Here is a 17872-nt window from a genome sequence, read left to right as displayed (position 1 = left end):
CCGGCAGAGGCCGAGGCTGCCGAATCAAACATCCTCTCTTTTATTTTCCTGCTACTTCTTCTTCTTAAAGTCTCAGCTCCTGTTTCTTCCCTTCTCTCGTCTCCTGCCTCTCCACCTTAATTTGCCTCTCTCTGCACCTCCCTCCTTTCCATTTCCACCACCCTCCTTTGCGCTTTCCAAGTGACCCATTTCTTCCAGGCCGTCTATCTTACTCGTTGCGCACCTGCTCACATTCTGCACACTTGCAGGTAATGCTGTTCTGCCGTCCGCAGGGAAACACACCGCATGCTTTCACAGGGTGACCACATTTATCATGTGCTGTCTGCACAGAGCTGCGTATACTGTATGCATGCCTCCATGTGTGCATGAAGCCTTTGAGCTCATTCTGATTCCTCGTCATGAATGAAGCCAAACGACGTTAGCTGGAGGAACAGAGGTTGGATTTAATGGTTAAAAAGTTTGGAAAGTCACACACACACACATATTTATGCATATACAAGCAAAGAAACAGTACAAAACACTCCAGAAGAGGCACACAACAGCAGCCTTAAACACATTTGCATAGCCATAAATCATTAACCGGCCTTCATTTCCACCAGAAGAGACCTCGAGGGCTGCCTGCCCATGAATAAATGCATTCAGGCTCAAGGTGACTGCTGAGCACACTTGGCACAACTCAGAAGTACTGGATGAAAACAAAGTCTAAATACAGCACTGTGTTCACAAGCTTCACCTTGTTTTAATTCTAATATTTCTATATTAAATATTATTGGGACTCCGTCAGGGCCACGTTCCTTCAAACTGCTCAGTGGCCACTTTTAGTAGGTCAGCCACACTACACCTATAAAAACTTTCCATTCACCTGCGTTTACTACTGAGGTCGTAGTTCATGTTCAATCAGATTTTCTCAGATAAATCCTCTTATTCGTGTTTACGTAGGCTTGAGTCACCCGTAATTAAAAAGCCTGACAGCTCATTATTTCCTGTAAGCGAGCGGTGTTTCATAAAACTTTCACCAAACTCCACGAGAGCACACCCCGCACTGACACAAACACCTTGACCTTGTTTCGCTGGCAGTGCAGTTTCTTTGCTGTAGTCGGTTGTGCGTGGAGTTCCCTCAGGAATTATACCCGTAAGAGAGACGTAAGTACTCTGCACCGCTTTAATCCCAGTTTTAGCCCAGTTGTGGATGTAACGCTGCCAGGCGTTCTGCAGAAGGTAAATGTGTTCCCTCCGAGTGGAAGCCGTCTATGTTACTGCGTTTGGTATTGGGACCAAGCGGCTGTGGCTGTGAAATGATGCCAACACACAAACTGCAGTTCCTCTAACGTCCACCTGAGGCTGGCTCCAGAAGTGAGTCAGTCTCCATAAGTCCCCATGTCCAAATGTCCAACTTCACAGCAGAAATAAACATGTTTACAGCCTGGTACAAAAAACAGTTTTGGTCTCTGTAGCTAATTTCCCCGTTCATGACAACTGTACTGAGGGTGAATTTATATACAACTCACCTGTTCAGGTTATATTAAGGCTTAAAGTTATGCAGGATTAAGAGCGTGGACGCTTTGAGTGACAGGACAAAGGCTTCATTCAGCCCGCCTTCAGGTTTGTTAGCAGAAAATCTGACAAATTGCAACTTTAATAACTCCTGTACTACAACAAGCAACTCATCAATGATTTCATTCAGCTGAACTAAAAGATCACAATCCTGCAAACAGTGGTACACCTCAACACCGCTGTGGTACGTTCATGTCCTGAGACTGATTTATGAACAACACTGACCAAAAAAGAAAGACTGAAAACAAACACAAACACACACACACAAACACAAACACAAACACACACATCTGTCAATGAGTTTCTCAGTGTTCTCCTTCGTTATGACGATAAACTCCACTCAACCTTTACCTGTAGGTGTAACTTCACTCTTGATCAGCTTCATGTCCATTACATAATAACAGCAGCTTTACGCCACCAGAGGGCAACACTGACTGCAGATCATAAAACTTGTTCTGTGACCGAGGAATGATTCATTTTAACAAACCACTGCCAAGAAACAAGCAGACATAAGATGAGATAGACTTAAGATGAGCGAGTCAGTGAACGCCACTCCATAAATGTTACATTCATTCATACACACATTCATTTTAAAGTTTACATATCATTATATCAGTCTGGAGACTATTTCAATAGACTGCATCTGTAATGATCACTCATTATAAATTCATTTGAACGTGTTTAACATGCATCTTGCAGAGTACGTGCTGAAGGATGAACACACTAATGAAAATCCACCCGGTCCCTTCTGAAAGTAAACATTTAATTGTCGATCTTATCTTTATTTCCTCTGTCTGGTGCTGTCATTTCGCTGAAGTCAAAAGCTTCATCACGGTGTTTAAATTCATACTGAGGTTTCTCTTTTCTTCTTTCCAGGTCATTTGACTCAGGTACGAACCTTCCTGAGCAAAACTGACTTCAGCCAGACTTCACACACTACTGATCGCAACAGAACAAACAATCAGAAGTAACACAGCAGAGGCAGAAATAAAAGACACAGACACAAGCAGAGGGGAGGATTACAAATGATACACGCATTAAACATTACTCTGCCATCTCCACATTGCAATGCCCTGAAAATATAACATATTCTGCAGTTTGCAGTAAAAACCGCACTGTACAAATGTAAGTTGTACCTATGTTTAATATTTACAGATTGGCAGTCAAAGAAACCTTCACGTACTTTAACAATCTGTGGATCTGTCCTGCACACCCAAACAAAATGATTTCCTTCACAGGAAATCCTCTTTGCCTGGAGTCCAATCAGACGATAGAGATCAGAGTTAATTAGTTGACAGTACAGAGCTGTAGGTCAAAAACGAGCTACGTTAGAGAAAGAGAAATCCTTCACGTCATTCATCACGTCTTATTTACTGGAAGCCTTTTCTTCCACTAACTATCTGTTATCTCACCTTCCTTTAGAGCTCTGCACCATACCCGGCTTTTCCCAACACTCCACGCCCTTTAACTCACTCTCATAAATCTGAACCAGGAGACAGGAGACAGCTAAATAAATGTTTTAACCCACTTTACAGTATCTTGCTGATAACTGCAGTTCATAGCTTCAGTGATCGCTGCGGATTAAATCAACCAGCTGTAAAAACTCAGCTACAATGAAAGATATACTTCATTAACACAGCCTCTGTCACAGCTGACTAAAAACCTTTTAAAGCTCAGTGTTCTTTAAAACCATGTAGACACGTAATTATTTTTATGCTCGTATTAGTTTAGTGTCTCTTTGTAAGTAATAATAATCGTCTCAGGAATCATGTTGTTTTGTTCTTGTTTTTTACTTTTATTTATTTATTCTGTTCTTTATTCAGGGAAACCTTGACTGAGCAAATATCTCTTTTACAGCAATGCCCTGATCACAACAAACATAAACAATATACAATAAATAGCCCAAACGGTTACAAACAAGATCAAGTTAAAACACAGTTTAAAGCAAGATCAGTTAGAACTAAACCAGTTAAAGCAAGAACACTGTATATTTCCCATACCATGTATTAAAACTTCAAGTTCAGGTTCATATATGTTGGTCCTTATCGGACATCTATGAAAACTTATTTTCTCTATCGTGTAGAAATATCCATCAGTGTAGCCCGATTAATATGTTATCTCTTTTCAATAAACTGCTCTAGTCGCCCCGATGGTTGGTTACGAGCTCCGAAGCTAATTTGTTTTAATTTGTCCACTTTAGTTTGGTTATGTGTAGACTGTAGATTGCCGAGAGCAACATTACATAGAAAGGCTGAGCTCGGTTACCCTGCCTGCTCGCCCAGCTCCTGTTCTGGCACTACACTGACTTTAACTTTAAATTGTTCCTGTTTTTAGTCATGCAGATTTCATGTAAGACAAAAGTACCTCAAAGAGCTCGGAAAAGGCGACTGAGCGACTCCTTAATGGTTCAAAAGGTTCCTGCAAACATTCTCATCAACGCGACATCTTTATGACATGCAATGCCGTTGTGACAAACCAAATCCGATGCATCAGAATCAACAGCTACAACGTTTGGGAAGCATTACAGACTGGACCATCATTTAATGCACAAATCATGTGTGTCCACCATAATATATAATTAAAGCATTACAACAAACACAGTTAGGTTACATTCCCAGAAGTGTCGATGATGGCTTTGCGTAAATCATGTGAAATTCCTACACAAGCCTGTAAATTCATAAATGGCCATAAACCTTTGAAGGACAAACAATAAAACAAATAAATGATGGCATTTACGTCCTTGTGAGGCTTGTTCCTGTTAATCTGCTGCAGATTTACAGGAATGATCCTTCAGGCGTGGGCACAGTTTTAGATATGGGGAAGGAATGCGATGACCAAACACGATGAACATTCACCCAGAGCCTCCAACATTGCAGAGCTAATTTTAATAACTGATCAATCATCCCGTTTTCAATGCTTGAAGCTAGACATGAACAGCCTGTTTTGATCGAGTTGTTTAAATGTCTTCAGCAAGTTAAATAAACTTCAGTTCATGAGCGTTCAGGCTATTGTCTGCACCTCAAGAAAAGACAACAATAACCCAGTTTCATAAGCGGTCAGTATATTTGCTCAGAGGGAAAGCCTGTGTTATTCTATGTTCTTAAGACCAAAACCAAGACAACCCCCAACACTCACACCCATCAGGAATAATCAGGGTTCAGCGTGTTGCTCAAGGATACCTAATAAAAGGTCACTGGTGTTAACTGATGTAAACGTGACATTAGTTTCTATTAGATATCAGTTAATCATTGTACTTGTAGAATATTCAGAGTAAACGTCAGGAAGAGATGAAGATAAAATAGCCAACATTGTGTAAAACAGTTTGAAACTACGAGCTAACTTAAAAAACTGACAATCACAAGTTGTTTCCATCTTAAAAAACACAACTTCCTCTTTAATTTGACACCAAATATAGCAGCTAGCACTTAAAACTGTTGGAAAGAAATGTTTCTCTCATAAGAACAAACAACAGAACAGATACATGAGCAAAAAAAATTTAGTTTTCGTTGGAAAAGTCATTGCGACCCGGTCAGTCCTCCCTGCCGACTCTTTGGCGAACACTCCCCCAGAAAACAGCCTCTGTCTGGGCAGCGAGAGCCGGGTAAGTCCCTCTGTTTGTCTGCAGTGATTAAGAAACCCACATTGTTCTAACAAACAATAATGTCGTAGGTCGTGTCTTTGGTAACTTATATGACAAAAAATTGTTGATTTTATATGGAAAAGTGAGCCGGTCAGTCCTCCCACCGACTCTTCGGCGAACACTCCCCCCGGAGACGGAGACAGTTTTAAACTTACAGAGGAAACCGTGCAGAAATCCACCAAAATAAAATCATAGATATCTTTATTTTCTGTGTTTTGATTCACTGGGAATGACTTTAAAATGACGAGAGCTCTTGGATCTAGATGGTTAATGTTATACTATCTATCCGGCTCAGTGTCAGAATTTGAAACCATTAACCTCGGTCTGTAAACCACAAAAAAAAGTTTTTTTTATCAAACTGTTTACCTGCTGTCAGGAAACAGGTCAGAGTCCAGTTTCTGATCTTTATGTGCATGCTGTCATCTTTGTTTGAGCCATAAAGAAACATCGGCACTTTGCTCTGAACCTCACGCCCACATGTTCTTGGTTCAGGTGTGTATATAAAGAACAGGACGGCCTCCTGTCATCACTGCATCACTCAGCTGACACCTGAACAACATCACCTCACATCTATCCAACAGGTAAGACACCTGCTGTACTCGGATTCATTCACTTGAGCTCATGGTTCTTCTGTATATCCACTGTCAGCTCTGTTTTCTCCACATAGAACAATCCGTTGATCGTCGCCATGAAGACCGTCCTGGTGCTCGCCGTCCTCATCTGTGCTGCGTTCGCAGGTCAGATTCAACACAGTTCATTCAGACAGACACAGTGATGTGCACTACTTGAACTGACAGTGCTGTGTTTTTCTCTGCAGCTCCAGCAGAAGACAAAGAAAAGGTTGAAGGTCAGTATCGACGGTCTTTGTTTTAATGCAGACAGTCAGACCTGTGTCTATCTGACAGCAATATCAATGTGATTCATCCACAGAAGCAGCAGTGGAGGCTCCGGAGGAACACATGGACGCTCCATCTGGTTAGTATCCTACAGCAGCAGCATGGAGTGGATAGAGCAGGGCAGGTTTTTGAGTTTAATTCATAGAAAAGGTTTTGAACTGTTGGTTAATTCCCTTGCCTTGAGTTGTTTTGACAAGTCGATCTGTTCGTGGTTTGAAAGGGGAAATAATTCAAGATGAATTCTCCCAGATCAGGATAGCTGTGCTGGATTTGAACCCAAGGACAGATTTTGATAAGTTCCCATAAAACAGAAAGCAGAGTGCTGCCAGCGTCTGCCTTCCTAGGACTGATAACAATAGCAGGTAGCAGTCTGGCAGGTAACACAGTAGCCTACTGAGGTGGATTTCTTGCCGTGTTTGGCATCCCGAGGCTGGTAGTGTAACATTATTCCCTGTTGGTCTCCTGTTCGGTCCGGCTGCTGAGCTCTGTTGCAGATTCAGTTAAAGGTTAGCTACTTTAGCAAGTGAGGACATCAGAGGGAAAAGCAGCAAATATATTCTGTCTAAAATCTGAATAAAGTCGACTGTGTTTCTTTGAATTTGCTGAATGTGTATCACTAACGTTCAGAGAAGATCTTTTTGTTTCAGTCCAAAGTAAAGTCACGTTCTGTCTCTTCTCTTTCTCTTCTTGTAGCTCGTTATAACTTTTGTCCAAACGGTTGGTTCAGCCACGGCTCTCGCTGCTTCAAGTTCGTCAATACTCCAATGACCTGGTACAACGCTGAGGTACTCTCACATCTCTGCATTCTTATAGTCGACATGGAGGAGGACATACAAAATGTCCCATGACTATTTAATTGTACATCCACAAATATTCAGCTGTGCTTCCTCTGTCCAACAGGAGCACTGCAACGCCATGGGTGGCCACCTCGCCTCGGCCACCAACCCCAGAGAGTACAGCTTCCTCCAGCAGATCACACAGACAGCCGGGCAGAGCATCGGATGGCTGGGAGGCTTCCACCTGCAGGTCTGAACCTATGAACAAGCCCAGGACCTGGTCCAAGCAAAGAGGTTTACACTTCACACAAGACAGATATGAGAGCAACACTCACACTCATGCTCTTTGTCTCTCAGGGCCGCTGGATGTGGATTGACCGTGAAGGTTTCTATTACACCAACTTTTACTCCCCCTCCTCTGCCAGCAGCTACCCATGCCTCTACCTGCGCACCGCCAGTAAGTCAGCCTGCTTGCTATATATATGTGTTATATATAAAACTGAAAACATGAGTTAGTATTAATTGTTATTTTTGTCTCTTTTAAATCTAATTTCAGATGGATGGGGTAACACAGGGTGCAGCTCTTCTTATCGCTTCATCTGCTCCATGAACCCGTTCGGCTGTTAACGAACCGATTCAACATTTGGACTGGATCAGCTGACGAGCTGCCTGTTTTTGTATGAATTACAGTTTTTCATTGTGTATTCTTAAAAGATTCAATGTTAACCAACATTTATATGAATGCATTGTTGTTTCTGACCCATTAAAAACAAAATAAAGACAAACAGAACGATGTGTGATCTTTCTTCAAGAGCTTGGTTCAAATATATCTCAGACTTGAAGCAGCATTAGATAGTAATTGGTATTTGTTGTGATTTGAGTTAAACATGTTCAGCTGTACTCTAGTATTTGTTCTGATTACATTACTTATGAGCAGCCAGCTGTACTGACAAGTCCAACAGCAGCTTAAAGAAATATAAAACTGATCCAAAGTCCAAAGCTGAGGCCCCTGAAACACAGACCTGATCACACTGATTGAAGCTCATAAACTAATTAACATTATTTTACAAGTAAAAATAAGTTCAGCCTTTCTGTTATTCCTCTTTGTGATTGAAACAGCGTGGCCAATCCACCTTTTCATTTCAGTTTAAATGTCAACTTGCTGTCACTGTGATGGATGACAATGGCAAGCTCTTGAAAATCAGCTCTGTAGTTTAACATAATAACCCTCCAGCCTGCACAGCTTAAAAATGACAATCACAGGTTGTTTTTATTTTCTTTAAATTGACACCAAATACGTAGCATTTGTAGCTTTCAAGGCTGAGTTTGGTTACGTATAACAAACAACAGGCAGTTCTGGAAACAGGTCTGAAGAGAAACAGGACTTCAGGTCAGGTTTGTAACAAATATGTGATCCACAACATTTCTAATGACAACAAAACTGATCCATCACTGGATAACATGAGTTTTTCCAAATAAAACATCCCACACAACAATAATGTGGTAGTAGGTAAAAACTTTGTCTAATTTAGAGCCTAAATGGAAAAGTCAGTCGGGAAGACTGATCGTGTCAGACTCATAATGTCTGTGTAGCTTTCCACTGTGGTGTTGTAGGTAGTGTCTTTCTGTGTATTAAAGTCAGCCCAACCTGGTCAGTCCTACCCTACTCACGCTTCGGCGCACAGCTTCCATATGGTAGGTCAGTATGTGATGTAAGAAACTTTGGCAATGTCTTTTCATGACACAGTCTAATGAAGAAGTTTGGTGAGGCTGCTTTCAGCTTCTGCGGCCTCCATCTCTGGAACAGCCTGCCTGTGGATCTGAGGGACCGTAGACATTTTTAAAAAACAACTTCAGACATCCCTCTTTAGCTTCTACCTAAGGTGCCATTCACTGCTGAGTTTTTATGTCCTGATCATTACCTGTTACTTTTATCTCTGGTGCTTATTCACTGCACAGATCGGATTTACTTTTACTGCAACTGTTCTTAAATTCTGCTTTTTACCCTATAGTTCTTAATTTTACTTCTCATTTGTTTTGTTGTTGTAGTTTTATGCTTTTTACTTTTCTCCTAACTAACTAAACTTCTTCCCTGGAGTTTCTGTCTCTGTCGTCCAGCAGGTTCTCGTGGATCGTGGCTGCTGCTGTGGTCCTGCATGACGCCCACTACACATATTACTACTGTCATTATTGCTACCATATCTCCATCACAGTTTATAGTTAGTTGATGATTTGCTGCTGCTGAGCATCTGGTCCCTCCTGTCCTATTCATTAGCGCTTCCCCGGCTACCGCTAACACCTTATTGTTTATTTCATTCATTGTAATTCATTTGTCTTTTTATCATTTCATGTAATTCATTGTCCTTTTATTCAGTCTTTGTAATTCATGTCATTTTATCATATTGTATTCATTGTCCTTTTCCAGTCCTTTATTCATTGTCATTTTATCATTTATTGTTATTCATTGTCTTTTATCGTCATTGTAATTCATTGTCATTTTATCAGTCATTGGATTCATTGTCATTTTATCAGTCATTGTAATTCATGTCATTTTATCAGTCATTGTATTCATTGTCATTTTCAGTCTTGTAATTCATTGTCATTTTATCGTCATTGTCATTCATTGTCATTTATCAGTCATTGTAATTATTCTTGTTTGTGTTGATTTGTTCTGTACACGTGACATCTATTGCACGTCTGTCCGTCCTGGGAGAGGGTCCCTCTCTGTGGCTCTTCCTGAGGTTCTTCCACCTTTTTTCCCTGTTAAAGGTTTTTTGTGCAATTTTCCTCACTGGAACCGAGGGTCTAAGGACAGAGGGTGTCACTCCTGTACAGATTTAAAGTACTCCCAGAGAAAACTGGATTTGTGACTTTGGGCTGTACAAATAAAATCTGATTTGATTTGATTCTAATCTCTAGTTTTTCATGCAACTGCTCTGTTGCCTTAAGAACTGTTAGTTTTTGTCTATTTCTGCTCTGTGAAGCACTTTGGGCTTCAGCTCTGTATGAAAGGTGCTATATAAATAAATACATTTGAGTTGAGTTATGGTGAAGATATATTTTGATTTATAAACCTGTTCTGGTTATTGATGACAACCTAAATGATCTAAAATATGAAGTATTGTCACTGTGCAACACATAACACATTAAACAAAGTGTCAGTGTCAGTTTCTTTATTTATTTTTACATTTTCTATCAACAGAGAGTGAAACAGAAACACACACAACTTATCAATACATTTGTTCTTGTAGTGCCATAAAAAAGATAAGGCCGTTGTAAACATACAATCTATCACAGCGAATGGTCCTCACAGTAGCTGTCGGTCTGTGTATCATCAGCGATAAACACTAGCAGATGGCTTTAATTGAGCAGATGAATGGACGTCCTAAGTGGCAGCGGTCATTGGACCAGCCCAGGGTGTCTGCACGGGAACAAAGATCAACAACATAGTAAGTGACTGATTCTGATGAAGGACCATGTTATCAGTCTAATGATGGTGTTAGAAAGGATTAAATATCTAATTCAACCTGTGTGTTTCCCGTCACCTCAGTGTGCTTTCTCACCTTGGCTGTTCAAGTAGAGGCAGTCATAGCTGTGACTGCTGCTGTGGGAGTACCAGTTGTTGTAGTCGAATGGCGTGCCATCATCCCATCTCCAGTAGCCCTGAGGAGGCAGGTAGTCGACTTACAGTAAGTATTTGTTACAACACTGTGAAAAAAGTCTTTTTATAAAGCTTGTGTGTCGATCTAATCCCTGACCTGGAATCTGTATCCACCGAACCAGGCTGATAAGAAACCAGCCTTCCAGACCATCTGCTTCAGGAAATTATTTTCCTGTAAATTGTGGGCTGACGCCAAGCTTGCACCAATATTCTGACAGAGAAACTGTGCAAAGAGAGAGAGAGTGGTTGACAAAGGTTGGTAAAGACATGAACAAAAATGCGGACAGAGATCAGCTGGAGACTGTCAACTGGTAAAATGTATTCCTCCTCCCTCTCATGACGTGTTTACCTCTGCATTAGTCCAGGCATACGTGAGGTTGACCATCAGATAGCAGTGCTTCTCGTGTGCGTGCCATCCTGCAGGACAATGTGAAGATGCTTGCTCTGAAAATAAATAAACAAATAAATAAATCATTAAATTGAACATTTAACCTTCAGTTAGACACATGATGTAGGTTTAATGTAACAATAGCTGTCTGTGTTAACACGTTAAATAGTTCCCATAATGTCAAACGTTTTTTTCATAGATGTCATCAACAGTAGACTCAGTATGACCTACCTTGGACGAAAGGAGGAGGAACTGCATTTCCTGCAGGGAGAGAATACAAATTGTTTTATTCATCAATTCTTATTATTTTGTGCATTTTAAAAAACTGTAAAATCTCATTGCTGTGTTTCTTGAAATGTTCTTACGTAGAGCGTTGACCTTCAGTAGAACCGCCGGTTCAACATCTGCTGTGTCATCTACAGCAAAAAAGACAGATTATGAACAGGAACAATGAACTGGGGGTGACAAATCTGAATAAAACAGTTAAAATGCTTGAATAGAAGACAAAGAGTATTAAAGACACTGACCTGAGGCTGCAAGTTTGGTTTCCTCCTCTTCAACATCTGCTACTTCCACAGCTGAAAGGAAAAACATGATTTACTGCATGTAGTTCAAGAAACAATCCACAATCAGTGATGTTCTGGAGCTTATGAACATAAACAATGAACTGGAGATGTTTTTAGGTGATGTGGCAACATCAGACTTTCAGACTTAATATCACATGCCATTATAATAATGGTTAACAGTAAGATTGTCCCTAAAGTGACAAATCTGAATACAACCTTTAAAAAGTTTGACTAGAAGACAAAGAGTAGAGCGATGGTAAACAGACACTGACCTGAGGCTGCAAGTTCGGTTTCCTCCTCTTCAACATCTGCTACTTCCACAGCTGAAAGGAAAAAACATGATTTACTTTTGCATTTAGTTAAAGAAACAATCCACAATCAGTTCTGGAGCTCTATTGAGCACTATGACAAAATCAGAGAGTGTTGAACATTTAATGAGTCTTGTGCTGCTGTAGTGAGTGACACTGACCTGGAACTGAAACATCAGCCGTCTCCTCTGAAACAACTCCTTCAGCTGGAACAACTGAGTGGACAGACATTTTTGTACGTGTTAATGAGAGTTAATGACATGACATTGAGGTCATTACAATTATAAGAGAGGTATAGTTGGGTATCGTTGGCATAGAGGTGATAAGAGATGCACTAAAACTGCCTAATTAAGGAGCCAAAGGGGATGTGTAGAGTGAAAACAAATAGGGCCAAGGATTGAACCCTGTGGCACACCACATGTCAGTGCAGCTGTTGATAAATCAATGACAAACCACCACCGACTAAGGAGATCCAGTTTTTTTGTAAATACGTTGTCCCAATGACCGCTCATGAATAGAGTATTCTAACTGCAACATATGCAAACACTCTGATGCCATGACAGTGAAATAAATTAGAAAAGAAACTATAAATGTCAAATACTGACCTGGGAGTGAAACATCAGCCGTCTCCTTTGTAAGAATTTCTTCCACTGGAACAACTGGGAATACAAACACAGTCAAAACTTATTAGAAAGTGTTTCTTTATGAATATGTGCTTTCCATACAGATGTTGCAGTTGCCGTCATGGATAAAAAATATTCCTACATTATCAAACAGAGGTTGTTATTTTTCAGACATGGTCAAGACTTGATTTACAGAGCTGAGCGGAGATTTGGAACCACGGTGGTTTGAACCAATCAGCCTTCGAAAGGTGGACTTAACAGGAGGTTTTCATTCAGACACTGACTTTGTATTTTCTCTTCAAGTTATACTGAATTATTAAACATCTGACTTTAGACGCCTGATGCACTCATTCAAGAATTGTTGGTACTTTTGTTTGGAGTCTAAGGATGACTCTACCTGCTGCAGCACTGACAGACAGTGTGACACAGAGAACAGAGATGAGCAGCACAGTCTTCATGATGAACATGATGGATATCTGGAGGAAAAATAAACAGAATTAGGATTTTCACATTTGTTCTGAACATTAAAGTTAAAGGTTGAAAGTTGCATCTGCTACACAAAGAAAGGACGAGTCCATTCAGAGATTAAAGTAACCGAGTCTGAGCAGGTCTTACCTGGTGGAAATCAGAATCAACTACAATGAACATGAACGTTTGCTGTGCTCTTTATATACTGTCTCTCAGCACAGACTCACCTCACGTGTCAAGTTGTCAACTTAAACACCGGAACAAGATAAGAGCTAATAAAGAAGATTTCCAGACAGTTTACCAGAACTGACGGAGGTTATATGTGAAAGAAGGTCGGTGCATGTAGTTGCATCACTGCTTTATGATCCAGACTGCTGCGAAACAATCCTTCATTTCACAACAACATCCGACTGAAATAACTGTTACTGTAAATCCGAACAAAGACAACAACCAGAGCACAACATTATAGCTTTATTCACTGATTTTGGTGAAACTGAAACAGATTTTATACAGAATATATTTGCTGCTTTTCCCTCTGATGTCCTCCAGCTGCTAACTCTCTTTATTTACACAGTTTCCTGATAAAACAGCTTTTTACTCTCTTTATTTACACAGTTTCCTGATAAAACAGCTTTTTTTTCCACCTGCATGTAGTTTTGTTGTTTTCAGTGATTTTAATCAGAGGAGTAAAAGGAAGAAATCGTTTTGAACGTACAGCCTTGACCCACAACTGCTCTGACGTTGTTCCTTCAATGACAACACTGCTTTCATTCATATTACGGTGACAACTCCTTTCTGGACTTTGATTCAAAGCAATAAAACCCTTCCTCATGCCTCTTTCATTGGCTGGTCAACAATGACAACTGTAAAATGTCATCGGAATGTAATGTGAATGAATAGGGTTGCAACATTCTGGGAATTTTCAAAGTTGGAATATTTTTATGAGAATTAACGTGAATTTATGGGAATCAACCGTGAATTTAAAAAAAAATGAAGGTTGCCCCTTAACTAGGAACCTGAATATAGTTGGGGAACCAGATTTCATGCAAGCACACTTGAATATCTCTGCTATCAATCACATGCACAGCTGATTTCTAGAACCCTGGATCACACTTTTGAGCCCAGAGCACAAAACTATTGAAGCCACACATTTGAACCAGTGGACTACATAAAGTGAAGTAAGTTTTGATGATATTATGGGGTAAATATATTTGATATGTGGTATTAATAACAGTTTCCAGTTAATTTCCCATAATTAGTCCCATAATTCCCATGGAATGTGCCTGATTTGGAATATTGCCACAATTCCTCAGCTTAACTTCCAATGGAAAGTTTCTAGAAATCTTCCTCAAGCCAACATAAATGATCCATTCATCACACTCATTAAACATGATTTTGTAAAAACAGATTTAAAATCCCCATTAGGTCAGAATTGATGTTTACTCTGTAAATCGCCGGAGGCGTCAGAGGGAAAAGCAGCAAATATATTCTGTATAAAATCTGTTTCAGTTTCACCAAAATCAGTGAATAAAGCTATAATGTTGTGCTCTGGTTGTTGTCTTTGTTCGGATTTACAGTAACAGTTATTTCAGTCGGATGTTGTTGTGAAATGAAGGATTGTTTCGCAGCAGTCTGGATCATAAAGCAGTGATGCAACTACATGCACCGACCTTCTTTCACATATAACCTCCGTCAGTTCTGGTAAACTGTCTGGAAATCTTCTTTATTAGCTCTTATCTTGTTCCGGTGTTTAAGTTGAGAACTTGACACGTGAGGTGAGTCTGTGCTGAGAGACAGTATATAAAGAGCACAGCAAACGTTCATGTTCATTGTAGTTGATTCTGATTTCCACCAGGTAAGACCTGCTCAGACTCAGTTACTTTAATCTCTGAATGGTCTCGTTCTTTCTTTGTCTCTGATTGTTTTCTCTTGAAGTGTAGCAGATGTAACTTTCAACCTTTAACTTTAATGTTCAGAACAAATATGAAAATCCTGATTCTGTTTATTTTTCCTCCAGATATCCATCATGTTCATCATGAAGACTGTGCTGCTCATCTCTGTTCTCTGTGTCACACTGTCTGTCAGTGCTGCAGCAGGTAGAGTCATCCTTAGACTCCAAATATAACAACGAATTATCCAGATCAAGTTATCTCATGACACTTTCCACATGAAGCAGGTTACCCACCAATACTCACCATGTAAATCCATCTGTAAATCAAGAGTTTGAAAAATAATCATCTCCTTGTTAATGAGGTTTGATAATGTGGTAATACTTCAATCAACATCAGCAGCTGCAACCATGTGGCATTCAAGTGTCGAGTCAAGATACCACATCTGTATGGATAGCACAAATATTCATCAAGAAACACTTGATAATATGTTTTGACTGTGTTTGTATTCCCAGTTGTTCCAGTGGGAGAAATACTTACAAAAGAGAGAGCTGATGATTCAGGTCAGTATTTAAAATCAATCAATCTCTCTGACTTTTCTAATTTACTTCAATGTCATGGCAGCAAAAGCTGAGAACACATTTACATTTAACAGTTATTGGAGAGTGTTTGCATATGTTGTTGTCCTAGTATGTCTCCTATACTGCTGCACTGACATACGGTGTGCCACAGGGTTCAATCCTTGGCCCTATTTATCTTCACTTTTTCAATTTAAGTATACCTCTATGCAGACGATGTTACCAACTATACCTCTCTTTAAATTCTAATGACCTCAATGTCAGACAACTTCCTTCAGCTTAACTCTGACAAAACAGTATAGTATCTGGATAGAGACAACAATATTCACCTTCATTAACACGTACAAAAACGTCTTTCCACTCAGCTGTTCCAGTTGAAGGTGTTGTTTCAGAGGAGAGGGCTGATGTTTCAGTCCCAGGTCAGTGTCGTCCAAAACATCCACAGCAACATGTTCATACTTCAGAATATTTACTGCATCTGTAGAGAGTAATATTATCACATTCATATTCTTTCTGAAATAAGATGAACATTTGTAAAGACTCATTGAACAAGAACACTAATTTTGATTTAGTGCTCCAGAACATCACTGATTCTGGATTGTTTCTTGAACTACATGTAGTAAACCATGTTTTTCCTTTCAGCTGTGGAAGTAGCAGACGAAACCAAACTTACATCCTCAGGTCAGTGTCTTTAATACTCTTTGTCTTCTATTCAAACATTTTAACAGTTTTTTTCAGATTTGTCACCCCCATTAAGTCTGATTTTGCCACATCGTCTCAAAAAACACACTGTTCACTGTTTATGTTTGATTATCATGTTCTGTCTTTTTTGCTGTAGATGACACAGCAGATGTTGAACCGGTGGTTCTACTGAAGAACAACACTGCACGTAAGCTGATTTCAAGAAACACACTAAAGAGATAATGTTAGAAATGTAGAACATTTTCAGAATTGACGATGCAGTTCCTCCTCCTTCTGTCTTGTTGATGATATCTATATGACAAAATCTGCACTGTCTTATCTAGAAATGACAGTTCTGTTACATTAGCCCTTCACCCTGTGTCTCAATGAAGGTTGAATGTTAATTGAATTTGTTTTTTCAGGGAACGCAAATTCAAAATGTCCTCAAGATTGGCACGAATACCAGAACAAGTGTTATCTGTTGGTCAAGCTTGTGTATTCCTGGACTAATGCAGAGGTAAACATGTCAAGAGATGAGAAGAAATGTTCCCATTGAGTTTATTAGCGTATCTGCCTCGTCCCTGTATGACCAGGCTGTGTTTAGCCTAGCTGAGCACAAAGTCTGACAGCAACATCAAAACTGAATTAAATGTTAAATGTTGGACTCATCACAACACAAAGTCCTCATTCCTAAATGTCTTCAATAGAAAGAAGACAAGTTAAGCTGTCTGTCCACCGTTCTGTTCATAACTTTGCTTGTGTGTCCTCCTCTCTCTTTGTTGCTTCACACAGTTTCTGTGTCAGAATATGGGTGCAAGCTTGGCGTCAGCCCACAATTTACAGGAAGACCATTACCTGAAGCAGATGGCCTGGAAGGCTGGTTTCTTATCAGCCTGGATAGGTGGACACAGATTCCAGGTCGGAGATTACATTCACACACAAGCTTTAGAAAAAGACTTTTCCACAGTGTTGTAACAAATACTTACTGTAAGTCGACTACCCCCTCAGGGCTACTGGAGATGGGATGATGGTACACCATTCGACTACAACAACTGGTACGCCCACAACGGTAACGGCTATGACTGCATCTACCTGAACAGCCAAGGTGAGAAAACAGCCGTTGATGGTTTCTCTGATAGGGCTGCACCTCAGCCCCTTGCATGGATGTTACCTCCCATGAAAACACACACCTTTTTAACACCTGCATGAGACTGATAACATGGCGCTCCATCAGAATCCATCGCTAACTGTATGTTTTTGCAGACATTCGAGGCTGGACCAGTGAGCGCTGCAACTTGGGACATCCATTCATCTGCTCATTTAATGCCACGTGCTAGTGTCTGAGCACAGATGCATTTTTATCACTGATGATACATGGATCAACAGCTACTCTCTGCTGACTGTGAGGACCATTTGCTGTGATAGATTGTATACTCACAATGTCTTGTCTTTTTATGATAGTACAAGAACAAATGTATTGATAAGTTGAACAAATGTGTTTCTCTTTGACTCTGTTTATAGAAAATGGAAAATAAATAAATAAAGGAGTTGATGGAAAAATGTCTTTTTCTGTGTATCTCATTTATATATTGTTTTTTTTGTGTTGCACAGTGACAGTAACATACAGAATACAGTTCATCTGAGTCCTTTATGGTCTACAGAAGGTGAGGCAACAGACTTGAAATATATATTTCTATATATTACCATTACATTCAGATCACTGACAGTTGAAGCGACGGACACCGATTAGCTAGTTATCATAGACGTGGGTGGGATATATTCAGCAAGTGAATGTTTTGTCCTAAATAGAGGAAGTATCATTAAAATTATGCCATTCCAGAGAA

At 40.0% G+C, this 17872-nt stretch overlaps 2 protein-coding genes and 1 long non-coding RNA gene across 5 annotated transcripts; 2 read left to right on the top strand and 1 right to left on the bottom strand.

Moving 5' to 3' along the window:
- The first annotated feature begins 5846 nt into the window (after positions 1–5846).
- Positions 5847–7646, top strand: LOC104937703 (ladderlectin). Its single transcript, XM_027273834.1, has 7 exons — positions 5847–5931; positions 6012–6041; positions 6125–6169; positions 6784–6875; positions 6991–7116; positions 7224–7323; positions 7423–7646. The coding sequence occupies exons 1-7, from the start codon at positions 5883–5885 to the stop codon at positions 7491–7493; spliced, it is 513 nt and encodes a 170-aa protein (XP_027129635.1). The 5' UTR covers positions 5847–5882; the 3' UTR covers positions 7494–7646.
- Positions 7647–10035: 2389 nt separating this feature from the next.
- On the bottom strand, positions 10036–13092 carry LOC104937704 (type-2 ice-structuring protein). 3 transcript variants are annotated; one of them, XM_019276186.2, is made up of 12 exons: positions 13028–13092; positions 12810–12888; positions 12395–12448; positions 11951–12004; positions 11754–11804; positions 11443–11493; positions 11281–11334; positions 11147–11176; positions 10877–10971; positions 10625–10750; positions 10430–10529; positions 10036–10287 (listed from the first exon to the last, which is right to left on the bottom strand). In XM_019276186.2, the coding sequence occupies exons 1-12, from the start codon at positions 13058–13060 to the stop codon at positions 10214–10216; spliced, it is 801 nt and encodes a 266-aa protein (XP_019131731.1). In that variant the 5' UTR covers positions 13061–13092; the 3' UTR covers positions 10036–10213. The 3 variants fall into 3 exon arrangements, with proteins under 3 accessions (XP_019131731.1, XP_019131732.1, XP_010752308.2); XM_019276187.2 differs by having other exon boundaries at positions 11281–11331; XM_010754006.3 differs by lacking the exon at positions 11443–11493 and having other exon boundaries at positions 11281–11331.
- A 1578-nt stretch (positions 13093–14670) lies between these two features.
- Positions 14671–17588, top strand: LOC104937705 (uncharacterized). Its single transcript, XR_003461491.1, has 9 exons — positions 14671–14735; positions 14898–14976; positions 15285–15332; positions 15713–15766; positions 15990–16236; positions 16451–16545; positions 16821–16946; positions 17037–17133; positions 17292–17588. It is a non-coding gene; the product is annotated as an uncharacterized LOC104937705 (long non-coding RNA).
- The last annotated feature ends 284 nt before the right edge of the window (positions 17589–17872 follow it).

Source organism: Larimichthys crocea, chromosome XXII, assembly GCF_000972845.2.
Source record: "Larimichthys crocea isolate SSNF chromosome XXII, L_crocea_2.0, whole genome shotgun sequence".
Taxonomy (NCBI): domain Eukaryota; kingdom Metazoa; phylum Chordata; class Actinopteri; family Sciaenidae; genus Larimichthys; species Larimichthys crocea.
The sequence above is the reverse complement of the archived record's forward strand: the minus strand, read 5'-3'. Positions and strand labels throughout refer to the sequence as shown.